General features: G+C 44.7%; 1 protein-coding gene across 3 annotated transcripts in view; it reads right to left on the bottom strand.

The window, feature by feature from the left end:
* Positions 1-1,199: 1,199 nt before the first annotated feature.
* The window catches only part of SLC30A10 (solute carrier family 30 member 10), a 44,107-nt gene continuing 17,581 nt past the window's right edge, over positions 1,200-27,725 (bottom strand). For 2 of the 3 annotated variants that reach the window (XM_053908968.1, XM_019465654.2), the window contains 3 exons: positions 13,110-13,187; positions 8,616-8,855; positions 1,200-5,536 (listed from right to left, as the gene is read on the bottom strand). In XM_053908968.1, coding sequence (XP_053764943.1) covers positions 5,037-5,536; positions 8,616-8,855; positions 13,110-13,149 — 780 coding nt within the window. In that variant the 5' untranslated portion in view covers positions 13,150-13,187 and the 3' untranslated portion in view covers positions 1,200-5,036. Of the gene's footprint in view, positions 5,537-8,615; positions 8,856-13,109; positions 13,188-13,867; positions 14,585-27,725 lie in introns of those variants that run through there. The other variant, XM_019465653.2, reaches the window with a different exon arrangement.

Genomic DNA, 27,725 nt, shown 5'->3' with positions numbered 1-27,725 from the left:
TGACGTTTAGCTCTGCTCTCCTGTTTCCTAAGGACTCCTACAACAAACCCCCAAGAAGGGGAACACAGACCATCATTTAAAAAAAAAAAAAAAGTGCAATGGAGTTAAATGATCTGTCCAAATCCTGTAACTGGTAACACCAAGAGTTGAACCTCTTCGTTCATTCATGTGTTTATTCATTCATTCATTCAATAAATATTTATTGGTGCCAGGTCCCGTGGCACTGTTTCAAGCACGGGATAGGGGCTGAAGAACACAGCTGTGGATCATACACAGCCTTATTCTAGTGGGACAGACAGGAAATAAAGAAGTAAATGTATAATAGAATGTTACAAAGTGACAGTGCTACGGAGAAAAAGGGAGCGGCGGGAGACACCGAGGAGGCAGGGTTCCCCACTAGATGGAGTAGTCAGACATTCTGTACTCTGAGCCCTGAGCTCAGCCCTCTGTCCCTACTGCAGACTCTTCGTGCTGACAGAGTTGATGGTCACGAAACGTATACCTCCGTCTCATTTCAAATGCTGCCCAGGGCTTGGCATGTGCACCCCTGAGCACCAGAACCATTCAGCACAAGATCCCCCCCACCCACACCAGGCTGTAAGTAGGTCTCCTTAACCTCCCCCAAAGTTGTACTGCCTTACTTAGCTTCCAGTGTAGACTACAAACCCCCTGGAGGCAAGAACCCCTCGCACAGTTTCCAGTACGGGTATGCTGGTTATCAGCTTATCAGATTAAATAAAAAGCAACTGGAAGAACTGGAAGACTGTTCCCCTCACTCAATATTCATAAAGGTGACAGTCAGCTCTTTGGAGAGTTCCCCACATCTATAGGACTTCTCCAAAACAAGCCCAGCCTCTCCACCATTCCCTAACCCCCAGGAGCTCCCCTCCTGCACAAGCCCTATTGGGTAGCCCCGCCCCCAGGAAGCCCCCCTAGAAAACCAGATCAGTCCAGGCTGCAGTAAGTAGGCAGCTGGGTCACTTTGGGTCATTTTTGCCAACATGGGCCAGGTGACATTGCAGGTGGTGGACAGTGGCAGAGGGGTATGAAGAAACCACAAAATAAGGATGCAGAAGTAGTCCCACTTTACTAAAACCCATCTGAAGTGTTACTGAGTGATAAACCAACTAGACTCAGGGACAAAAACAAATGAGTTCAACCACTCTGAGCTTTCCATTTGATTTCCACAAACATCTCAGTCATGTGTTGTTGTTGTTTATTTATTTACAGCACCATTGAACATCTTTCGCTTTTACAGGTATGTGTATGTGCATACATTGCTGGGGGAGTTCACGTGCAATTAGTAATGAGCTATTTAAACTTGACATCTTCAAGTCTGAATAGTTCCCACAAATGTGACAATTACACTTCGGCAAAATCGCCTGTGAGGACGGAAGGAAGACTTCAAGCAACAAAACTCCATAATACTGTAACATAACTTCGGACCTCCTGGAAGGGTCACTCTCCCTCGAAAACCATCATCCTTCCTGGATTAGCCCCGCTAGACAGCAGGCTCATCGCCTCTGACCTGCCTTTGTACCAAGAGGAGACATCCAGCAATATTGATCCATTCAGCGATATTCAAAAACGTTCCATGTAAACAAAAAGGTCCAGAATAAAACACCTGAGAAGAGACGCTCCTGAACATGACACATAATGCATTAGCTAATCTCCAAATTCATAAGAACATTTAGATTACGGTGAGGATTAGGGTCTGATGCAATTTCCATTTGCGCCACGGTTTCCCGATTCAATAACTTCATTCCTACCTGCGACGACTCACGTGCAAATACACTCAGAAGCACAAATAAGTAACAAACGATCAGGTGAACAGCAGAGTTACAAAACAGGCATAATCATTATTCAGTCTAAATTCAAAACCCAAATCAGGTCATGTTTCCTCATTATTTTTCTGGCACAGTCTTTTTTTGTAGTCTTTAACTGTAACGGTGTAAAGGTACATTTAAAAGCAGGAAATATATTTTGTCCCCCTGGGAAAAAAATGCGGTAGGATTTGGCAAAGGACTCAGTTAACCACAAATAATACAGATTTTTTTTTTTAACATCTGAACTTGTCCTTAGCACCAAGATGAACTGCTTGTCCTAGAACCAATAAAAGACACATCATCAAGTTTAAAACTGATAGAGAATTAAACACCTTAGCCCCAAGAATCAATCATACCAGTATTTTCTGGTCTCCTTTTGTAGTTCCATCGTCAAACTGAAGACATTCATGAGTTGAAGAGGTCATGACAGAATAGTGACAGCAAATGCTTTTTTCTTCATTTCATTCACGGTTATATTGACTGATCTGTATAATCAGATTTGTAAGGCCTTTTTCCCCCCAAGCTATATCTTTCTAAATGTTCAAAATTTCTATGTAGAGATAACTGTAATTTTGATGAGCATTTTGATCTCACCTTGAAAAATATATTTTTAAGTTTATTTATTTTGAGAGAGAGAGATAGCATGAACAGGGGAGGGGCAGGGACAGAGAGAGGGAGAGAGAATCCTAAGCAGGCCCCACACTGTCAGCACAGAGCCCAATGCAGGGCTCGAACTCAAGAACCATGAGATCATGACCTGAGCTGAAATCAAGAGTTGGACGCTTAACCAACTGAGACACCCAGCCTAAAGTTCATTTTTTAAAGAATGAATTCTGCAGAACTGATACTATTAAAATGAATACAGGGCTCTCGAAGGACTTTTGTCAGCAATAACTCTCACCTACCCTTAGTTTAAGTCAGTAACTCAGAAATAGAGACAAATTTGCCCCCAGGGGATGTAGCAATGCCTGGAGACCCACAGAGGACGCCCTAGACTTTTAAAAAATTATTTTCATTTCAAAAAAAAAAAAAAAAAAAAGAAGGAAAGATTTCTGGAATGAACCTAAGCACACAGGAACACTAGAAAGTGAAATGACAGCATTTTTCTAATCCCAGAGGAAAACAGTGTTGGGTAAAGCCACTGTTCAGCAGGCCCTAGAGCCACCAGGCAAGACTGACTCAACGAGAAGAAAGTTCCTGCATTTCCTTGGGAGACTTAAAATGCAGGACAACTAAAGAAAGAGTAAAACTCAAGTAAAAATATCGTACTGCAGGCATCATGATGACAGAGGATGTCACGATGACTGCCTGAGATGACAGAGGAAACCACTTATCCCATACAAAAATATTGCACTGAATGAGCTTGTTTGAACTCATTAAATGTACTCTAGCTGTCTTAAAAAGGATTATTTCACAATGACTCTACTCCATAATGCGGTATGTGATTAAGTGGTCGTCAAGCTACCTCTGTGGTAAATTTGTTACATTTAAATTTAGTGCCTTTTCCTTTCCTAAAAAATACTTTAGAGAGTAGAGAACATTATCTGGATGTAAACTAGTCTGCATTTCTTTAGCCAGGGGCACAGAAACTAGAAAATTATCATCTTTTCCTTCTAATAAAAAGCAGAATGATGGGAACCAATTGGAAGTGAGGGCCAGACTTCCTCTTTGGCTCCAGTCAAGGCATCTCAACCAACATCTGTCTAGATTTTGGTCCACTTATCACCGTGGTGAGTTTCAAAGAGAATCCCCCGGTTTTTTTGTGAGTGCATGCCATACTTTTAAGATTAAAGATAAAAATGTTGTCTTATATTTTACCCCTCTTTTGGCTATACACTATCTATAGACTAGTCCAACAAACTCCTAGGGACAAAAACGTATTCGACTAATTCATGGCCAATTTAAACTCAGATAATAAATTTTCAAGGAATGAAAAAAAATTCTTATCCTACTGATCACAGATGCTTACTTATTTCAGCCTTAGAACGAACACTAAGACATTTGTTTAAACGGCATTAATGCTGAAAAACGTGGGTGCTTTTCGCGTTACCAACCCAGGATTTCTGTTTGAGTACCGCACAGATTTACAACAGGACTCTGTGTCTAGAGCCTAAGAGATGATCGCTGTCAGTCAATTTTGCAACCCATCGGGGTCTCTCTACACATAGACTTTTCCATGAAGTTACTAGTTGGCAACTATACTAAATACTTTAAAATATGTCTAATGGAAGAAAAGTCAATCCAGCTTATTTTTGGCAGGAAGGAATACTCAGTGTCATATATTATTCTCTCCCAGAAATACCCATTTTCTCCTGATAAATGCTACATATATCCACATGATCATATAAAAGAAGACTCAGAGGAAATTTGGACAAATAAGTCATTAAGCAATAAATGAAAACAATCCCAACTGGACTGATTCTACAAGACAGAATGTAAGTATTGTGTCATACTTCAGGAAGTAGAAATATTCCCACACTTCCAAGTGAAAAAAAAAAAAAAGCATTTGTGTATTAAACATTTGAAGCACCCTGTAGTTGTAGTTCAGTTCACAGCAGAAAGTAAACACTAGTTTTCTCTCCACCCTGCAAAATGAAGAGGTAGTCAGGAGGCATTTTCTTCCTGTCTTCCCCCAATAATCTCTCCTTCCTTTGATGTTCTGAGACTATTTTCTACTTTAATAGGTATTCATTTTGCATTTATTTGAAAACAAGTCAAAGAACAAAAATTCTGCAGTGACAGGACTACCCAACCTTCCTCTTTTATGATCTTATAATGGAATGAAAAAAACATTAGCTAACATGGTTCTTTAGTTTTTTCGATGTACTTGGCTATGAGCTCACCCGAGAGTCAGCCACAAAATCGAATCACTTTAAAACAAAAACTACTTTGAATCCTGTGTCCACAGCCATTGAGTCCCAGCCTTCAATGTCCCTGATACGTATGCTGGCATGGTTTGCTTTTTGAAATAAATGTTCAAACTAAAACAGTGAGTTTGTTGAAGAGCAGCATGAGATACCCAGGACGACGTAAAGGAGTTCACAGTCACATAAAAATTAACAGACACAGGCAATTAACATCCCAAACCACCAGCCCGTTGATGAACACACAGCGTGCACACCATGAATTTGACCAGTGCCTACAGCCCACAGAGGTCCTTCCACAGGCCCGAACACCTCGTCTATACTGTCTGTGTACGTCAGGACAAGATTAAAAATGTGTGCTGTTGACATAATGTTGGTCCTCCTGAGTGTTGCCCAGAGCTTGTCCGTGGTCACTCAGACAGCTGTCCAAAGATACTTCAATAGCCACTTCTCTTGTTACTTGTCCACGGAGACCATCACTTGGGTACGTGTCCAGAGGGGGACAGCCATTGTGCTCTGCGCAGCCATTGACATGGGCCAGAGGCAGGGCCCCGGGCGGGCAGCACAGCTGTTTCTCACAGCCCTTGGAGATGCAGGGTGAACTACAGAGCAACAGCAGATCCTTCTGCTCCATGGTCTCCTTCAAGTCCACATGCTCAAACTGGATGGTCACATTGTGGATTCCCGCATGGTGGAAGATTTCTCGAATTTTCATACTGGCGTCCTGATAGCCCCTGTCCTTCCGATACTTGATGTGCAGGGTGGCGATGATCTTTCCGCTTATAAGTTCCCAGATGTGCACTTCATGTACACCGCTAATCCCGGGCACGGCCGAGAGTTTACTCACTAGAACAGAGGACAGCAGACAAACACTAAGGCGCGTGCTGTAGTGGAAACATGCATGGCACCCACCACAGGAGGGACGTGGGCCCTGGAAGCATTCTCACCACCCCGATGTATTTCAAAAACACGAAGAAAAAGAGCTGTACCTGTACGGGTACGTTTTCTAGCAATCTTCTTTCTCCATTCAGAATCCCTGTACCAATCCCTCATCAGCCCATAAGAGGTGATTCAAGAAAGTAAGTTTAACAACAACCCCCCAAATCCCCAAGGTTGTTGAGTTTACAAGGGAATAGACACCCACAGGGGCTGTGTGGGGAGCGTGAAGCAGGATGCCTTTCTGAAAGGGGAGAACTTGGCAATAGGGACCAAAAGCTTTTACCAGCATCCCTGGTGCCAGGAATTTAACCTAAAGGGAAATACCCAAATGTTCACGCACAAAAATGAGTTGAGCGATGCTCTTTGCATTAATGAAGAAATGGAAACAAGGGAAGAGTTAAATCGATTATATAAAATATGATACAGCCATTAACAAGTAAGTTGCATATTTAAGGATATGAGAAAAGGCATATAAGCTATCTGTAAGTGAAAAAAACAAATAGTTTTACTGTGCATATGGCATGATATTTCTTCTTTCTTTCTTTCTTTCTTTCTTTCTTTCTTTCTTTCTTTCTCTCACAAACATCAGTGTGTATACACACACACACACACACACAAACACACAATTTTTTTAAACAGGAAGTAAGCTTCACACCTAGCACAGAACCCAGTGCGGGGCTTGAACTAATGACCCAGAGATCAAGACCCAAGCTGAAATCAAGAATCGAACGCTTAACTGAGCCACCCAGGTGACCCCCCACACACAAAAATCTTATGCAGATAAAGGCTTGTTTTATTGAATGATTGATACAAGATATTAAAAGTGGTAATTTCTGGGTAGCAGGATTACGAGAGATTTCTAGTTTCATACTTAGGCTCTTCCATATTTTCCATGCTTTCTCAAATGAGCACGTATACAGAGAAATGGTTTTGAAGACGGATTACGAGCAAAGACCCTGTAGCCAGCTAGGGTTTGAATCCCAGTGTAGTCATGACCTTGGGTAATTTACCTAGCCCCCAGTGCCTCAATGTCCTTATCTATAAATTAGGAATAATAATGATAGAACCGCATAGGTTTACTTTAAGAATTAAAATGGGGGCGCCTGGGTGGCTCAGTCAGTTAAGCGCCCAACTTTGGCTCGGGTCATGATCTCACAGTCCGTGAGTTCGAGCCCCGCGTCGGGCTCTGTGGTGACAGCTCAGAGCCTGGAGCCTGCTTCAGATTCTGTGTCTCCCTCTCTCTCTGACCCTTCCCCGTTCATGCTCTGTCTCTCTCTGTCTCAAAAATAAATAAACATTAAAAAAAAAGAAGAATTAAAATGAGTGAATATAAAGCACTTATAACATTACCTAACATGTAATAAGTGCCTTACAAGTGTGTTATTGTTATTACTATATTTTTCAATTTTTTTTTAAATATGTTATTTATTTTTGAGAGAGAGGGCATGAGCAGGGGAAGTGCCAAGAAGGGAAGAGACAGAGATCCGAAGCATGCCCTGTCCTGACAGCAGAGAGCCCAATGCAGGGGTCGAACTCACGAACTGTGAGATCATGACCTGAGCTGAAATCAGATGCTCAATTGATTGAGCCACCCAGGCATCCCATTACTATCTAATTTTTAAAAATGTGTTTAAAAAATATATATGTATATATCATTATATATATCTATATCTATATATATCTATATCTATCTATCTCTATATATATATTATATATCTATATATCACAAATATCACTAGATATCACAAAAGATGTGTATCTTTTTCTTCAACTGGAAAACAAGCTTCTAGAAAGTAGAGACGATGCTGTGTATCTGTGCCTGGATATCTCCTTCCCCATCTCCTACCTCCTCTGCCTGCGGCATCGGGCAAATAGTAGGTTGCAGGAATTGAAGCCTGACTATTTTAATTCTGCAGTAAAGCAGCCAGAGAGTTGACCGCACCTACCAACTCTGAGACTCTAAACCAACAATGGTGCCAAAGAGGCCCCCAAAGGCAGAAAGAACATCCAGGAGAAAAGACTGCAGGAGAAGCTCCAGCTATTAGCAATGGCACAACCAACTGGTCCCAACACACGCTATTAAACGTGGGTTTGGCAGGGCTATGGCCCTCATCAGACAGTCACACTGTAAATCACACCTTCCTTCATAGAGGAAAGCCTAGCCATGGCCATAAAATGTATTAAGACCCATTCAAACCTCAGTTCAGGAGCTTCTCATGAAGTAAGGTCTTCTAAGAGGCCTGGGCTCTATCTCAAGTTTACGGGCTCACTGGTGGGGCAGTGAGTGTATAACACAAATATGCACGAAAAACGTTTTTTTACAAAAACATAACCTCCGTTTAGAAACACTAGAGATGAAGTTGCAAATTCAGTTTCTCACCAACATCTGGATAGTTCCCATTTAGAAATTCTGCCAAGTCTTTAAAATACGTATCCTCAGATACACATAACTAAGAGGAGAGTTTGACCTTCTGTTTGAGCAAAGCAAAGAAACAGAGTTCATTACTGAACGAGGTCATGAATTCAGGTTAAAACACGAACTACGATCCTTTTTACAGTGTTATAAGAGACCCGGTGACTTGCATGCCCATAAAAATCAATTAAATAGAATGCAAGATCTAGAATATAAAGGAATGATTTATGTTTTCAGAATAAGGAGAGTGAAAATCAAGTTCTTGGCAGGGTAGCCTTCTTTGCATTAAATCTTTGACATGAAGGTAAAAGCTGAGGAATAGTTACTGCCCAAGCACCATATTCTCAAAAACTTGCAGCTGAGTCAGGGCGCCAGGAGTCGTAAAGGACCTTTGGTTCTTGGAGCTGTGAGTCATCTTACTAGGCTACAAAACATATGATGGATGTCTCTATTGCTTGGTGATTTGAAGTATTTCAGGATACATAAATCAAACACTGCTCTGAAATAATGCTGGCCCTTTGGCCTGAAGAACATCAAATGGGCATGGTTCTAGATAAGAATCATCTGACTTACTCAGCTCCTCCATGTTGACTCCTTTGGGGACCATCTGCAGCAGAATGGCAGCAGTCTCCTTGATGAGTGGGAAGGCAGATGACAAAATGATGGCGACCATGATGACGGTCAGGCTGGGGTCTATGTAGCACTGCCAGTTACATGGGTCCTCGCCTTTCAGGGGACGCACGTAGAATATGATGGCCGTGACCACCACAACCACTGACCCCAGGGCATCGCCCATCACATGCAAAAGGACACCTGCCAGGAAGAAAGAAAGACCAATGAAGCACAGATCCAAATTTGGGGGCCATGTGACACGCAGGGACCTGGGTTCCCAAGTCTATGAATACCAGTTGCTATTTGTTTTCTTTTTGGTTAGAACAGCAGGATGGGTTTGAATGGAAAAAAAAAGAAAGGAAGGGCAACTACTTCACAGAAAACAAAACCCTAGGCCACCATCCCAGGACCCAGAGAACCTGAAACAGCCTAGGAAGATTCTGAGCCGCACACATATCTGGGGAGAGGGGGAGAGGGACTGTGCTTGTTCATAGTGCTACATCATGGCCATCGGTCACCCATCAGAAGGCACCGAGCTGGCTAACAGAGGCTGTGCAAATGGTTTCTTGTTCTTTCAGACAAGTATCTGTGATTTAAATTGTTTTAAACATTTTTAAGAGGAAAGGGAACAAAGATATATCACGAAAATGGTTCCTTTTATTCCTTGTCTTGCCTCTCCCTTCATCCATTTTCTCCCTTCCCTACATGACTTTGCCTACTGCTCACTTAGCCAGGGTCATTCAAACTGGATCTGGTTCAGGAGATCCTTAGGAAGACACTGCAGCAAGGGCACCTGGGTGGCTCAGTCGGTTAAGCACCAGACTCTTGGATTCACCTCAGGTCATGATCTCTTAGCTTCATGGTTCAAGCCCTGCATCGGGCTCTGTGCTGACAGCATGGTTCCTGCTTGGGATTCTCTCCCTTCCTCTCTTTCTGCCCCTTCCCCACGCGTGCTGTCTCTGTCTCTCTCAAAATAAACTTAAAAATTTTTTTTTAAAAAGGGGCATCTAAAAAAATAAAAAATAAAAAAAAATTAAAGTAAAAAATAAAAAAGGGGCACCTGGATGACTCAGTCAGTTGAGCATCTGACTTCAGCTCAAGTCAAGTTCTCGTGGTTCGTGGGTTCGAACCCTAGAGGCATACCATGTACGCACTCAATAAAACACTACTTTCTGGTTGGTCAGTCATAACTCCCGTGACATAGAGTAACTTCTGTCTTTTACTTAATAATAATTGTGATGCTGGCTAACATGTATGCATCAGATGCTATTGTAAGTATATTACACATCTTTACATATTAAGTCCATTTAAGGACTCTCTTAAGTGGTTATTCTCTCCATTTTACAAATGAGGAAACTGAGGCATGGAGTAGCTACATAACTTAGCCAAAATCACACAACTAGAAAGTGTTAGAGTGGGGATAGAAGTCTGGGTAGTCTGACGAGAGAACCAGTATGCATCCTGTCTCATATAACTCTTGCATTTCAATGCCAGGTTTTTCCTTCTAAGAAATTTCACTATCGGCTCCTAAAAATTATACAAAATAGCTTTCAAACTTGTCTTTCCCATAATCCATGGTCAGATGCTTAACCGACAGCCACCCAGGAGCCCCCTCTTCTACCCCTGAGGTCTTTCTTACTGGAAAAAACAATTAGAAAGAAACATCTCATCAAAGGAGACTTATTTTCAAATGATGTTAGGATTGCTGTTCATCTATTCATATTTACACTGAAATACAAAAGCTAATAATCTTCCTGACACTCTGTTACAACATTTTTTAACGTATCACGTTTGATCCCATTAAATAAAATCAACCACTACGACTGATGAGAATTTTTAAAGGATCGTGCTTTCACTGTGCTTTGCGGAAGCTGGAGCATGTTTCTCAGAAGACATTTGTTTTACTCCATTTAAATAAGAGAAATAGTCATGAAAATCTAGAAATGATTTTTGTTCACAAGAATCCTCATCAGTTGGTGTTCCCCTGCAGATCTGGGGTGGGAGGGGTTTCTAAAGAAGTGGTTTAAATGTCAAAAATGTGGGATGCCTGCATGGCTCAGTGGGTTAGGTGTCCAACTTCAGCTCAGTCATGATCTTGCAGTTTGTGAGTTCGAGCCCTGCGTCGGGCTCTGTGCTGACAGCTCAGAGCCTGGAGCCTGCTTCAGATTCTGGGTCTCCCTCGCTCTCTGCCCCTTCCCTATTCGTGTTCTGTCTCTCTTTTCTCTCTCAAAAATAAATAAGCATTAAAAAATCTTTTTAAATAAATAAATGTGAAAAATGTAACCACTCAGTGGACCGTCTACGGTGGTGAAGCAAGCCACTGGGCGTGGGGGTGTACAGGCAGTGTGGGGCACTTGGAAGGGGCAGAAATGTGAAGTAGGAGCCCAGGAAGCCAGGCTTGCCTCTGCTTCGAGCCTGGGTGACTTGGGAAGTCACCAGACTCTCTGGATCCTGTTTCCTTATCTATAAAGTGCACGGGTAGAGTCCATTCCTACTGAGGCCTTTCCAGCTGTCACATTCTGTCTGCCTTCTCCGAATCATGGCTCCAGATGGTTCAGACGCAGGCCCGAGGGGAGGCCAGCCTTCCTCATGGCCTGAAGGATGGAAAGTCTCCCGCCAGCCACAGCACGGGCACTGACGGGCACTCACCCTCACCCAAGAGGTGCAGGGGTGAGCCTGGCAACTCCACCCACTGCCTGAACGACAACAGCTCCCACCTGGTGGGATTCTTACAAGTGTCAAGTGACTCCTTCAAGAACGGGGCCTGGCACAAAGCATGCACTCCACAAACATGGTGGCTGCTGTTCCTCCCGCGTCGTCACCCAAGCACTTCACGTGCTTTATCTCACAACAGCCTCCTGAAGTAGATATTACTATCCTCATTTTAAAGATGAGGGAATTGGAGGCTTCGAGAAGTCCAAACACTTGCCTAACATCAGAGTCTTAAATAGGAGTCAAGACCCCAAACTGAGGCATCTTAAGCCCAAATCCCAATCCTTCAGCCACTGCATCATTCACCCCTGTCAGAGGCTAGAGGCTCACAGTCCTTGTGGACCACAGGGCTCAGCCACGTACAGCAAGGCACGTCACCTCTGACATCTTTGCACCCAGGATCTCCAACAGCTCTAGACCGAAGATCAGCCACATTATACAAGTTTCCCATACATTATGCTTCCCAAACAAGGTTACGATATCTATCAGTCCTGCTCGTAATTCTTCGGCATCTTTCCACCTACCTGTTCTCTTTCTCTGCAACATAAGCATGAATAATTAACACACTGCGCTTTGAAAAGTTAACGTGCTGTGAAAAACCTATGACATATAATATATAGCATATATTTGATGGATATTATATATATGTGTATATATACATACATACATACATACGTACGTACATATAAATATATATATTTTTTAAACCGAACCTAAAGAAAGATAAAGGATAGTGATTTTTCATTACAGATTCTCTCTTTCCAAAAAGACTGACCACCAAGCACTTTAGAAATTCCCCTGTTGCGGTTCAATTTTTTAAAACTGACTCATTTAGAAATGTTTAGGAGCTCATGTGTGGTTGTTACTATTGTTTGGGGGTTTGGGGTGCTTTTTTTCTGATTTTCCTTATAGATTCATTCTGGGTACCACTTTGTAAAATAGATGGGAGCCTCTCAAAAATGAAAGTGTCTCCTGGATGATTACTTTTTCTGTATATTATTTCCAACCAAGTCCCATCACAGGCTTCCCCAAATCATCTGAAAGTAAAGGGCTGCATAATCTTCGTGGAAATACTCAAAGTCAAGATCGGGGCTTCTCGAATCACTCTGGAGCCAATTCTCCGCCCAAGAAGGTGAAAGAGAGAAATGCTGGATACAGTGTTGGCGTCTGGGTGAGAAATGCACCCCTGAACTCCCTGACTAACCTTTGCCCAGCAGTACCTGTGACCTTGAGCACGTGGTACAGGGAAGACTAGTAACGTGCCTTCCACGTGCCTCACCAGAACCTCCACTTTGGGCCTGGAAGTAGAGATTCAACTGAGCCAACAAACCCGTCCCAGACACGGATTTCTGGCAGAAATAAATGAGGTCTGAGGGTCACTCGGCAATGCCACCTTGGATGCAAGCCACCCACTCTCCTCTCACCTTTGTCAAAATATGTTCAACTGGAATAGGTCGCATTTGACATTAACAATAGCCGGGGGTGGGCAAAATCAAGCACAGTAATAGCATGCCGCTGATCTGCGAGGCTCTGGAGTAGGTGGCATTAGCATGGCTCTAAGTGGAGCAAAGATAAATCATTAGCGACCAGTGTGTCCCTCAGAATCAATGCAGTGATTAGGCAAGAGACGAGGGTCATAGTCTATTCATGCAACTGGCCTACTTTCTAACACACCTTCTTAAAAGGCAAACAGAAAAGAAGGGCACAGCACTACACACTCCTTTGACCCAAAAGTAATCCTACCTCTGATATTCAGGGCTTCCGACTTTTTCTCCTTTTTCATAGTCTCTTCTGGCTCATTCTGGGTGTTCAGAGAATCACCTGCATTCAAAGAAGAAACCTTGTGTTGTGTATAAGTTCTACAAACAAAAAGAACCAATGGACTCAAAAAACAGGTTTTGTTATTTTAAACTCCCACTAGCTCATCAGACCCCCTACCTCTCCCCCCGCCCCCCCCCCCCCACACACGCACACACACACCAGAATGGTACATTTTGGCCTTGACATCAGCCTTCATTCACACTCCTATTCAAGTTTAAAAAAAAAAAAAAAAAAAAGAGGCAATTGGGAGCCTACCCCCATCCCCAAACCCGGTAACCCCCAGGGGGACAGAAGGATGGGCAAAAGGGGAGGGAGAAAACAAAGTGCAGACAGCATCTAAGGAAGGGGCAGGGTTTGGGGACTGTTATCTGTTGCCCAATGATAACGGATTTTCAAGACAATCAATACTCCAAAGCAGATAGAATAAGGGGAAGGGGAAAGAGGCCAAAAAAGAGAAAAAGAAAAAAGAAAAAGAAACTGGAGAATACGATAAGTTAGAGGCAGAGAATTAAAGCCGGGCTGCAGAGGAAGGGAATTAAAAAAAAAAAAAACAAAAAAAACAACCATGGAAGCAGCATCCGCAGCCAAGCCAGAAGAAGAGGGCGTGAATGCGGAGGGAGGAAGGGACGCGCGGGAGGAGGGAAAGGCAGAGAGGTGCGGAGGATGCAACCGAAAGGCACCTGCTACGTTGGAGAACACCGTCGCCCCCCGCTCCTCCTTCCGGTCGGGCGAGGCCGCGCCGTGCGGGGACTGGCCGGGGCAGGGGGCGCCCCGCGGGGCCCCGATCGCGCGCGGGGTGCGGCCCTCGGCCGGCGGCGGCGGGCGGCGGCGGCGGCGGGGGCCCCAGCAGGCGAGCCAGGCGGCGCAGTCCTGGAAGATGAGCAGCCCCAGCACGTTGACGGCCAGCCCCAGCGCGCCCACGATGAGCACCAGCTCGGGGTCGTCGATGCGCTCGGGCCGCGCCAGGCGCAGCACGGCCTCCACGGAGATGGTGAAGCACAGCGCCGTGAGGAAGACGGCGTTGCTCAGCGCGCCCAGCACCTCGGCGCGCGCGTAGCCGTAGGTGGCCCCCAGGCCCCCGCGGGGTCGCCGCGCCACGTAGCCGGCGCCCAGCCCCACGCACAGCGAGATCAGGTCGGACAGCATGTTGAAGGAGTCGGACAGCAGCGCGATGGAGTTGCCCAGGTAGCCCGAGACCAGCTCGGCCACGAAGAAGGCGACGGTGAGCACCAGCATGAAGAGCAGCCGGCACGTCTTGCCCGAGTAGCGGCCCATGTCGCCGGGCCCGCCGCCGGTGGGGGCGCCCCTGCGCGGCCCAGCCCGGTGCCCGCCTCTGGCCTCGCTGCCCGCCCGGCGCCGGGCTTCTTATAAGGCGGAGGCAGAGCGCCCCCGGTCCCGGCACGTCCAGAGTCTAAGGGAGTGGCCGCGGCGGCAGTCTCTGAGGGCCCTCGGGCCGCCTGCGGGGCCCCTTCCCCCTTCCCGCGTCCCGGCCCCACTTGGCAGGTGGCCACGGGCCAATGTCTGGCCTTCTAGGACAGCGCGGGGCAGAGACGGAGCTGCTGGGGAGAGGGGGCGTGTCTGCAGCGCCCTCCTCCCCGACCCCCTGAGGCCTGGGTGGGATTCACCCACCGACCCCGCTTCCCCAGTCCCTCCCATCCCAGTGCGCCGACTGTTGACTCTGGGCGATAAGGACCTTGAGCTGCGGGGTGTGTGCTCTGCGGTGAACGTGGACACCTTCGCGTAGGTGCCCAGACGGGGCTGGCATTGTAGATTCCACATTAACCCGGGGAGGCCCCGGCCAACCCTGCCCAACCTTCAGGGCGCGTCCTGCTTTGCCTGTCGTAAAGCTGCAGCTGAGCCCTCACGTAGCATCCCCACTCCACTACAGCCCGTGGGCTATTTTATTCTCTCGCCTTGCGCATCGCCTTCGCGCCAAGAGCGGGTTATCGGTGCTGTCAGCCCCTCAGGGCACAGTGTCGTCCCTGTCCCCCACCCCCACCCCACCCCCACCAGCACCTTCACTCACAAGGCCTCCCACCAGGTGAACTGCGGGTGGCCCTGGAGGAGAGCACGGATCATACTTTTGTACGTTTTGTTAAAAAAAAAAAAAAAAAGTCTTGAGGATCCAGGAGAAAACAAAAGAAACTGGAGAATATGTTAAGGTAGAGGCAGAGAATTAAAGCCGGGCTGCAGAGGAAGGGAATTTAAAAAAACAAACAAACAAGCATGGCACCCTACAGCGCTCAGAAATGCGCTTGCTTTCCCGGTGGTAGGCACAAGTCCCTTGACCACCGAAAAAGCGAGGCCAGGCCTCCTCTGTGTACTTGCCTCATTTTCCATTGCAGAGAATATGGACTCACGCCCATGTGTCCCTCAGAGAATGACCTGGTACTCAAAGTTCAATCGCCTGCCCTCCATGAAGGTTTATTCCAAATAAAGCCTTTCCTGTTGACCACAGGCTCAGTTCCAAGTAAAAGTTATCCAGAAGAGAGCTGTCCCCAGGACTCTGGGAGAGGCCGAGCACCAGAATCCTTGACGAAGGGTGTTTGCTGTTGGGTGTTCAGGGAGGGGTGGTGGGAGAGCCCACGATTTTCTTTCTTGGTTTGTTTTTGTTTTATGTTCTTTTCTCATTCCCAAAAGGATCTGAATGTGAAGTCTGGTGATCTCTATTCCCCCTCTCCTGTTCCTAACCCCTGAACTTTAACCATTCCTGAAACACATCTGGTTTGGGCTTGGAAAGAAATGTGTCCATTTAGCAGCACGCTCTGATTCTAGCCCCAGTCATTGCCTTAGCCTTATGAAACATGATCTTGTCTTTTAACATTCTCTAAGGGTCTCTAACAAGCATCCTTGATCCGAGGGTGCCACCTTACACAAGATGAGCACCCAAACTCAAGACGCCCATTAAGCATTCCCTCCTCGCCTCCAGGAAAATATCTCTACGCGAGAACTTGCAGAAACTGATCATTTAAAGTATCTCTAAAAATTAGTATTAAAATGGACAATAATTTAAAAGAAGCAAAGAGATACAGATAGGCTGATGAAAGTTTTGAAGCTGTCTGGCCTTGGACAAGACCCTTAATTGTTTGGGCTGGTTTTCACTGCTGTAAAAAGGGAATAATAATAGGGTCTTCTCATATGTTTGCGAGGATTAAATGGGTTAATAAGTATAAAGTGATTATAACAGTGCCTGGCACAGAGTAAGCACTCCATAAATTGCTAGCTGCTTATTAAAAAGAAAAAAACAACAGGAAGAAAAAGAAGGTGTGGCGTGAGGGGGAGGAGACTGGGCAGGAGGAGGACGGAAGGGCAAAGTGGTTCAGGGGGCCACGTTTCATCATTAGCATGTTAGTATGGACATTAGCATCACGGCAGACGTGTAGCAGACTGTTGAACTACAGATGTCTTACTCTGATACGAAGAAAGATATCCCAGTTTCTGGCTTATACTGTCTTCAAACTATGAAGCCTTTGACACCCGTAAGGCAGGACAGCAAGCAAAGCAGTCAGAACAAGACAGAAGCCTTGTGCAAATCCCTTGACAGTTCTCCCACAGTCCCTGCTGATTGCATTTGTCATTCACAACTGAAAGAAAAACCCGAGGTCAGCAGAAATATATCACTTGTGCCTGTTACCCAGTCGTTCTCCTAACTGAAGGCAGGTAAGAAGAATCATGTCGCTGCCCCAGGAGGTCAGTTGATGGAACTAGAAAGCCAACAGGCAACTGAGGAAGCCTTGGGCTTGGAAAGCTGTGTCTGAGGGCCCCTGCCCAGGGCTGGGCCTTCGAGACAGGCTGAAGGTGTCAATAAAATGCACTTAAGAAAAATGTTTTGACTAGCTAACTGTGATTAGATGGATGGATAGGTAGGTAGGTAGGTAGGTAGATAGATGGGTAGACAGATAGATACAGTTTATATACAGGGAGAATATATATAATCTAAGTTAATTGACAAAAATTTAGGCTGTGTCTTACACTTTCCTATATATGATGAGGTTTCGAAAGGTTTGTTTAATGGGCTTTGACTGTCCGGCCCTGTGCTGAGCACTTTATAGGCATTACCTCATTTCATCCTCACAACTGACTCATCAAATAAGCACTTATTTTATTGGTGAAGAACCCAGAACCCAGAGATTTTAAGTCACTTGTCCAAGATCACACAATATGTAACCGATAGAATGGAGATCTGATCTAGGCATCAGACTCTAGGGCTTACAGTCTTCACCCCCACATTATCCTGATTTGATAATTTTCAACACTCCTTTTGTTCTTTTTAAGTTTTACTTTTATTGGCATAGAACTTGATGCACTACAATTTACAAAGTCAGAGACTGTAACACTGAACGTTCTTCCTACACTGGTATTGACTCAGAAATTAACAAACTTTTCAGGAAATTGAAAAAGCAGCTGTTTTGTTTTCGTTTTTTTCTTTTTTCTTTGAATTTTTTTAATGTTTATTTATTTTTGAGACAGAGAGAGACAGAATATGAGCAGAGGAGGGGCAGAGAGAGGGAAACACAGAATCCGAAGCACGCTCCAGGCTCTGAGCTGTCAGCACAGAGCCTGATGCGGGGCTTAAACTCACAAACCTCGAGTTCACGCCCTGAGCCAAACTTGGACGCTTAACTGACTGAGCCACCCAGGAGCCCGTTTTCATTTTTTTTCTAGTTGACAAGAGATGATGCTAGCTTCGAGGAGGAGAACAGACATCTGGTCCAAGGCACCAAACTCCTGCTCTTATAAAAGAGGTAGCTCCTTTGCCCCCTAGCTCCTGCCTCCAGATTTTAAATACATCATCAGAAGCTGGATGCTCCTCACCCTTAGCCCAGCTCCAAACCCGCAGAGCATGATATATCTGATGACTTCCCTGAAGAAAATTGCCTCTGTCTCTCAAACAAAACAAAAAAGGGTGGGGGAGGCACCTGGGTAGCTTAGTCCGTAGAGTGTCCGACTAGATTTTGATTTTGCCCCAGGTCATGACCCCAGGGTCATGAGATAGAGCCCTGGGCATGGAGCCTGCTTGAGATTCTCTCTCTCTCTCTCTCTCTCTCTCTCTCTCTCTCTCTCTCTCTCTATCTATCTCTCTCCCTCTCCCCCTCTGTCTCTCCCCCACTCACACTCTCTCTCAAAAAAAAAAAAAAAAAGAAGGAAATTACTTCTCCAGGCAGCTGAGAGATCTTGTGTACACATCAGCTCCTTGTTGGCAAATTTATATAACATGTATATTTGTAGCACTTCGTGACACAGATACTTTTTATACCCCAAAATGCACATTTTGCATAATGCACATGTCTCTCGAAGTGTCTTAGAATACAATTCCATTTACAAGATTCTGTACTTGAGGTGACCGCATTGTTTTTGATGATAGAGGCATGCGATGTGAAAGAGGTAACAAGTAGGTGAGTGGTCAGCTCCACTGTGCCCCGGGCCGTTCGGGAAGGGATTCTTGGCAGCACCGTGAGCTGTGGCCCACTCAGAAGGGGCAGCTCCAATGTGACTTTGGAGCGTGCCCGTCAGCCAGCCGTGGTCTCTCCAAAATGCCGCTTTCTTGCAGCAGAGTGATGTGTCTGCTCCTAGCACTGGGCCTGGAAGTGGTAAGAATGCAAGCCCCATCATAACATCAATGATACAGTGCTCGCTTCGGCAGCACATATAATAACATCAATGATACAACCTGCTTATTGAACGAACAAACAAGCTCTAGAAAATTTTAAGTTTGTATTCACTTTAAGAAACCTTGAAAGAGAGAGTAGCATCGCAGTTACGACTTGACCTTTGGAGTCAGACTTGGAACCAAATCCCAGCTCTGATGCTCACTCGGGTGACCCGGGGCAAGTTCCTGACAACCTCCTCTTTCCTCGTGTGTGAACTAAGGGTAATAATAGTATGCATCTCACGGGGTTGCCATGAGGCTTAAGTGACCAAACATCTCAATTGCTTAGTGCAGTGCCAAGTTCATAAGAAAGGCTCACTCAATAAGTGTTAATAAAAAATAACTACCACTTTGATTTGTAAATCCAAGTGTAGGGAGGGAGAAACATTTCCTTTCTCCAAAGGATCCACACAGAGTTACTGTTAGAGAAAAATGTGTTTAAGGAATGGTTTGCAACTTAATCTAAGGAGCAGTGAAACTTATGCAGATGTAAGATAAACTATTTTTGAGTTCCTACAGCTGGAAGGGGAGTGCCATGTTCCAAATGTTTGTGCTCCCACCCCAAATTCTTATGTTGAAATCCTAAACCCCATAGATGATGGTATTAGGAGGTGGGGCATTTGAGAAATGATTAGGTTATAAGGTGGAAACCTCAAGAATGGGATTTGTGCTCTTATAAAAGAGACCCGACAGAGCTTTCTAGCGCCTTCTGCCATATGCAGACACAGCAAAAATGCTCTGGCTATGAACTCAGGAAAGAGTCCACACCTGACCGTACTGGTATCCTAATTCCGGACTTTCATCCTCCACAAAGGTGAGAAATAAATTTCCGTTTGTTGTGAACTACCCAATCTGTGGTATTTTGGTAGCAACCCAAATGGACTAAGACCTAGTGTAAGAACCCAAGTTACCAACTGTTGAGTGCACGGGTATAAAGGAATGACTTTGATTTCTATATCCCAGGGATGATGGGGTTGAGCTGTTTGACACATTTGGCCAGGACAATGCCATGTCGGTTGGGGTCGGCTTGTCTTTGTGGGCACAGCGGCTCTGGTCTGTGTGCTTCCTACCATCTGCAGATATCAAGGGCTCACCCAGGTACTCGTGGGGACGTGCTGCGCGTGAGGTTTGAAGAGGGAAGGGAAGGGAAGTGAGAACAATCACAAGAAAGGGGATCTGGCTATTGGGACGAGGGGGAAAAGGATCAGAGGCAGAACTGGGGATTCAAGAAGCACATCATCCAAAACTCATCACTCACTGACAGTATTTGGGTGTGATTCCTTCTACTTGATGAACACGAGGAAAAAAATTTTTTTTTCAATTCAAATGGAAGCAAAACCAAAAAAGGCCTCAAAGTTGCAAGAAACAGGGAGAAACTCTCCCTCGATGTTGATTTCAAACCCAGTAATAGTTTTAGCTCTAAGTTACGCCCGCTGTCACTTAATAATTTACGGAAAGCCTTTACGTGTGTTATTTAATTCCATCTGAAATATTCTCACACACACAGACTTCTTCACTGCTAGATTCACCTTAACTTTTAGACCATAGTCGTTCCACTTTCTACAGACTTGGTCACCTGCGGTCAGCCGTGCTCTGGGAGGTGATCCTCCTGACGTGAAGGTCAATGGCAGCCTGCCAATACGTCTTGATGCCTACGTCATTTACCTGCCTTCATCTCATCGCCCAGGCATTTTATCATCTCACATCATCACAAGAAGAGAGAGTACAGTACAGTGAGATATTTTGAGAGAGAAAGAGACCACATTCACATAATTTTTATTACAGTTCATTTCTATAATCTATTTTATTATTAGTTATTATTGTTCATCTCTTACGGTGCCTAATTTATAAATTAAACTTTACCACAGATACGTATGTAGAGGAAAAAACACAGTTGATATAGGATTCGGTACTATCTGTGGTTTCAGGTATCCACTGGGGGTCTGAGAACCATATCCCACATGACTACTGTACATGAAAATGAGAAAGTCCATTTGCCCAAGAAGTCATAGGAATAATTGTGGGGGTTTAAATAAAACCTATAAATAATACCTTCGCCTTTATCTGCCAAACGGGGTGGTCCAATATTCAGGGTTCTGTAGTGGAGAGGTGTGGGTTTTGGAGCCACTCAAACCTGGGATACAATCTTGGCTCCATCAGTTGTTGGCAACTGGGCAAGTCACCTAACTTTTCTGAGGTCTATGTTCTCCTCTATAATCTGGAGGTAGAGATATCCTCTCACACAGTGTCTGTGAGAATTAAAAGGAGATAGCACAGAGGAGACGCTGCATGATGCTCTCATGGTAGACAGCTGACAAAGAGCGGATCCTTTCCTTACCTTCTGGCTGTCATCATTCCCAGGACTACTGTTGACTTCTGACAGGTGCCAATGTGGAACCCCCTTCCCAGTTATTTAGATTACTATTTTTTATAAGATCGTCTATTTCCCTTTGGTTCCAATTATCCATTTAGCTTACAACTAATTAGCTATTGATTAATAAAAGGTATTGTGAATGTAAAATTGATTAAATATGATTAAATAAAATATTTTAAGACTATAAACATATTCAAAACAAAATGTTTCATAAACCTAAAATTCCAAACGTCGCAGCTATCATTATTACTACACTTCTTTGTCCATCATGGTTCTATCATCTCTTATCATGTGGCAGAAGGTCAGAGAGAATCAGCATGATGGACAGACATAACTTTATGACTATCAAAAAATCAGAAGCTATGTTAAATATTACAATGAGGTCTGGAGGAGAACTAAGATTCTTGACCTCTGACACTAAATTACCGTACAACTTAGTCAGCAACTAAACTTCGGAGCCTTAGTTTCCTAATCTGCCAAATGCAAATAAGAACCTCATACTACTTAGGGCATGTACATGTTTTGAACATCAAATAAGACAATGAAGATACAAACATGAAGACAAAGAGAAGACATAGCTGTTGTTACAATTGTGGAGCCACAATCACCATGAGTTCTAGAAAGCGAGCACTGTTTTATCTGTAACCACCAGTAATGTACAAGTGTCAGCCAAAGTTTTAGGTTGCCTGACCCCCCCCCCCCCCCCCCCCCACCGCTTCCTTCTGGTAAGAAGTTCTGTCCTTTTGGACACAGACATAGGCATATAACCGACGCTGAGCCAAACATAGTTCCTCATTCCCTGGCCACCATGCGTGATTCAAAGGATGGGCGCTTGATCCAAGGTGGACGGACCACAGTTCTTCTCTTGAGGTTTTCAAAATATATCAGAGACAGACAGAGAGAGAGAGAGAGAGAGAGAGAGAGAGAGGTTCCTTTTCTTGACTGGTTACTAAGCAGTGAGGAGGTGACTCAGAGCCCCTAATAATCATGTCTCCCCCATGCTGGGCTCTGCGCTGACAGAGCTTGGGATTCTCTCTCCCTCTCCTTCTGCCCCTCCCCCACTCGTTCTCTCTCTCCTTCTCTCTCTCTCTCTCTCTAAGTAAGTAAACATGTTTAAACAAATAAATAAATGGCAGACTAAATAGGATTTCTCCCCAATGTTGGAAATTATTCCCGCTCCATTTTTCTGTTCTCTCCAAAGGAAAAACTCCTGAAAACACTGTCACAGTCTTTACTTCCTCAAATTCCATTCTCTCTGTCACCCATGCAATGCCACCTCCATCTCCATGACACCACTGGAAAGGCTTTGTGAAAGCCTGACTCACGACTTTCTCATGCCTGAATCCACTGGTTTTCTGTGCTCCTCTCTTGGAATTCTCTGCACCAATTGTTACTGAAGACCTTGCTTTCCTTTTTGAAGACTTTCTCCATTTGATGGCTGAACGATGCAACCTCCTGGTTTCCCTTCTATCTCATGGGTAGTTCCTCCTCCTCCTCCTCTAAGTCTCTAAATGTTGGTGTGTCCCAGGATTCAGTCTTAGGCTCACTAATCCTGTCTGTCTATGCTCATTCCTTTGGTTATCTCGCCCAGTCCATTCTCCAGGACTTGGCTCATGCTATTCCCACCTCCTGGAACAGTCTCTGCCCTTCTCCTCCTCATGCCTTAAGCCTCAAAAGCCACTTCTTCAGGGGGTCTCCCCTGGTATCCACTCCGTCTGTGGCCCACAGGATGACAGGAAATAAAATAAAGAATAGATTAAATAATAAAAGAAAAAGGGAGGGAGGAAGAGCACGAATGAAGGAACATGGTTCACACTGGAGCTCACAGCTTCTTGTGTTAAGGAGACTCTCCATTCCCCAAGCTTTGCATCTCCACAGACGCACCTCTACAGGAGTAACACTCCTGGTCTCCTTCTGTCGCTTACCCAGCTTTTCTTGGAAGCAGGGTAACTACTCCGGATTACTAAGTGTGGGAGAAAGACTGGAACATGCTTGGCTGACCTTTTCTGGCCTTTCTTTTTCAGATTCGCCTTCCCGCAGAGACCTGCAATCCTGGTCTGCAGGTCCAGGAAGGAAACTGCCTGGGACAGTCTCTGCCCCGTGGAGGGAGGTCTGGGACGGGGTGGGTGAGTTTAGTTCTGGGATGAACTATTAAGCCTTTTGCTGCTATACGTCAAAGCCATAGTCAAAGCCAAAGCCATACCTCTAATAAAGTTGGTATTATGCTCAATTGTCACCTATATCTTACGTAACAATTGTTTCCAAACCTAGGAGAATAAGAAAGGGGTATTATTTATTACTCCCTAAAGCCTTAACATACTGGTGAGTGGGCAGGAGCCTGGAGAAGGATTAAGCTTAGAATGTACAGGCCAAAGTAACACAGGGTGACTGAAGCGTCTGGAGGGACAGAGCGGGCGCTGTAAGGTTTTAAGGCTCCAGTAAGTGTGAGCCTGGCAGCATTTGACCGTGGCAATCACAGGAGCCTATTCCCTACAGAAAAAAAATGGCTGTTGTTATAGCTGCAGGGCTGTTTTAACAGGTCCTCGTGAGCATGAGTTTTCAAGACTGGTTTTACTCTATGCTTCAGACTTAATGTACAGTGAGTGAGAGGGAGAGCATAGTTTGCTCTCACAAACAATAAGGCTGCACCAGAGGAAGGGAGTTTTCCTGAAGTGAGACAGATGCAAAAAAGAAAGGGAAATGCACACATATCTAAATATTCTTAAAGAGGGGATTAGATCAGATCAGACCGGGGTTCTTTAAATATTCTTAAAGAGGGGATTAGATCAGATCAGGTTCTTTGGTTCCCAAAGAAATCCTTCAGTTCAGAAGCAGAAAGGCAAGATTTCAGACAGCTGACTGGGCTCTGGAATGCTTCCATCACCACCAGAGAGAACCAGATCCAGGGAACCACTAAAAGTCCTCCTCTTAAAGCTGTCAATACTGTCTGAAATAAAAGCAACTGGGGAATATAGGATCTATGTGATGTTCCTCGCCCACCCCCATTGTGTGCTGGGTGTGCAGAGAACAGGTCTTTTGTATCTCTAGTTCACAGATTTTCAGATGGAGGGGAAGACACTCAAGGAACTTCACCCGAGGAACTCCATTCACCCGGGTCTTGAGTAAGATGGAAGGAGCCAGGGCCTGAAGCTGATGCCCCATGAGATGAGACTTCAGGGGTCCTGGGGAGTGGATTTTGTACATGGGAAGTGATATGAACTGTTGACCTGAGGGCAGTCTGTGCAGGTTGCTTCTTCCAAAGATGGGCACAACCATATCTTCTATTCTACATGTTTTCCCACAGGGTGACCTTGATGCTCCTTCCATCAGAAGTGGGTCCACAGGCTTGACCTCCTTCTATGTTATCACTTGCACGTAATCTATAGAATCTGAGGTTGGACCAGAAAAGGCATTGAAGCGTCTACCTTGTTTGATGGGACACTCGTGTTTGAGACCCTGAGATGCCACATACCATGTCCTGAGGCCACCCCAGCGTGAGGAAGCCAAGACATTGAGACCTTCCAGCCCACGAGCCAGACAGATGATGGTGCCACCACCTGCCACCAAGTCACTACCTCACTTCGTAGTCTTCCCAGCTGAGGCCCCAGACATCATGAGGCAGAAAGGCTGTTCCCACTGGCTCCTTTCCAAGCGCCAGGCCACAGAATCCCAAATATCATAAAATGATTGTTATTGTATGCCACTAAATTTGTGGTGGTTCATTACACAGCAACAAGAACAAGGAACCACTGGGTAAAGATTGGCACAGACTTACAAAGCTTCCACAAAATTCGGAACTATTTGAGAGGAGAAGCCTAGGAAGATTAGAATAGAATATTTAAGGCATTGTTAGATGAGCTTCAAATCAAAACGGTTACTGTGGATGCAAGGGTTTGCTTGTGTCCTGTGGGAACGGGTCAAGAGATAGACAGTTAGGACTCCAGGACAGGCACACGGAGGATGAGACACACTGAAGGGGACTGAGGGAAGATAGGATAGTTTGACCCAGGTCTGGGTTACATTTTTTGTTTAAGTGGAAAGTGCTTTTCAAATGAGGTGATCCAACTCAGAGAGGTGAGAGTTGACAAGATTTATTTGGACAACAGTTGCTTTTGGCAGACCCAGAAAACAGTGATTTCACTTTCTCACTGTGCTAAGAAAAAAAAAAAAATCTATGTGGGAAAAACACATGCCTGACCCAAAAAACAATGGCAAAGTAAAAAGAAAAAAGGTCAACAAAAATGCCAGCCTCACATGTGGTAGAGAAGGAAAGGGAACAATTTTAAGCAATTGATTAAACCATTTAATCACTGACAACTGAGCCTTTTTGAGGAAAGAACACAAAAAGGAAGCAAAACCCCAGAAGCACCTCCCAAACTTCAGAACAGAAGATTCAGCGGGATGATATGGCACTCAAGGCCTGAAACATCCCACAGCTGTGGAAAGACAGTATCTGCAAGAGCATGAAGCAGGAGCTGGAGCAATGGGTCGATCTTCAAACCTTCAACATAGCTTCAGCTCAGAGACCCGCTAAGACTGACACTCCAGCTGAATCACGTGTGGAATGAGGGACAAGCTTCCTCAGGGAGCAGGATTCGCAGGTCTAAGTGGTTCTGAAGCTAGAGGCAGCGGCGATGGTCCCTGAGGTACAGGATGGGAAAAAGCCCACTCACAGGAGACTGAGTGTAAACAGAGCCAGAAACAGGAGGTCAAGATGGAAATGGAATTCAAAATCTTCTTCCCACCCTTCCTTCTTCCTTTTCTTTCTTTCTTTCTTTCTTTCTTTCTTTCTTTCTTTCTTTCTTTCTTCCTTCCTCCCTCCCTCTTCCTCCATTCCTCTCTTCCTCTCTCCCCTCTCTCTTTCTCTCTCTTACACACACACACACACACACGCACGCACACACACACACACACACACACAAGGATTAGGAAAAAAAAGTGCCACAAATAAAATATGGAGCCTAGGATGTCATTGCTGCAAATTTCTAAACTCTGTGAGTAGGCAGTAATATTTTAAATGTCACTCTCTGGGAAAGGATGCAGTGTGTGTACCAGATATGGAAATTTTAGTACATAATTAACCTCTTGTTGTGAGGTCTCTATTAGTGGAGTTAAGTACGCAGGTCTGGGTCGTGGCCAGTCTGGCACCATCTCTTCGGCATCGTGGAGACACAGAAAACAGGAGGGTGCCCTCTGTCTGCCGTCCTTTCATCTGACAGCCTTGAGTCTCTGCTATGGTCCTTACGTGGTAATAAGGGCCTGGTTTATCCTAAGTGTTGAGTTCTGAGAACCTGAATCTATCTATATTAAGGGCTCTAGGTTTGGGTTCTGTAGTTCTGTAGTTCCATTATGTAGTTCTGTCAGACTTCTTTGAACTCTTCAAAAAGTGTGGCAGGAAATTAAGAAAATACTCAGAAGCCAAAAATGTAGTAAAAACCAAAATCCAACCAGAAGAGTTGAAGCCAGAATCTGACTTAAAGATATCTTTCTGATAAGAACAAGTAATTTTAATAGCCATATAGACACAGATGGTATAAGAGACAGAACTTACATCCATGCAAATGGGAGAGTTGGATCAGAGATCCCCTCAAAGATCAATCACTTGGTGAAAGGTTGAAGTGAAACAAAACCATCAGACAAACAAAAACTCACCCCTTGCAAAGAAGACAACAAAGAAAGGGCATGTTTCAGACTTGGTTATGGGTGAAGAGGAAAAGTGGAAACCACACCGTGGCCTTCATGTGAGAATGCAGTCTGAGTTTACATTACCTATGTTGATAACAATATCTCAAGCAAAGAATTTTTTATGTTCTCTCAAGTTGGTAATACCCTTAGGCACCCGACAGAAACAAATGCATATTTGTGTGGAAGAATGTGCGTCATCTACTCCTCAAAGAACTCCCTCAGAGAAAGTTCCATTGAACATGAGTGAGTTCGCACTAAAAAATAATGAAACACTTAAAACACAAGAAAGGAAGCCACCTTGAGAGAAGCAGCAAAAATAATAAACAGGAAAATCAGACATGTAAAAGTTGCCAATGTTGAAATATCAGATACAGAATATAAACCAAGTATATTTAATACACAGGAATAAAGGAAGATATGGAAAATGCGAGTAAAGATAAAAGCACTATAAATGAAAAATAGCTAAAATTAAGAACTCAGTAGAAGGTGCCCTTCTCCTCCCAGCCAGAGTGTTATCAGTCAAAGTCTAATGGTGATCCTGGACTCTCACCCCTGCCCAGTGTCAACAGAGACCAGGTGGGAATGTGGATTTCTATTCCCATCTTATAATGACAAACCCCTTCTTCTACCAACACAGTGTCAGAGGACTGCTCAAACAGAAATTTTATTTATTTTTTTACTGTTTGCTTTTGAGACAGAGAGAAACAGAGCATGAGCTGGGGAGAGGCAGAGAGAGACACACATAGAATCCGAAGCAGGCTCCAGGCTCTGAGCTGTCAGCACAGAGCCCAACACAGGGCTCAAACTCGTCAACCACAAGATCATGACC

Source organism: Panthera pardus, unplaced genomic scaffold (genome assembly GCF_024362965.1).
Source record: "Panthera pardus isolate Hobbes unplaced genomic scaffold, ASM2436296v1 HiC_scaffold_21, whole genome shotgun sequence".
Classification (NCBI taxonomy): Eukaryota; Metazoa; Chordata; class Mammalia; order Carnivora; family Felidae; genus Panthera; species Panthera pardus.
The sequence above is the reverse complement of the archived record's forward strand: the minus strand, read 5'-3'. Positions and strand labels throughout refer to the sequence as shown.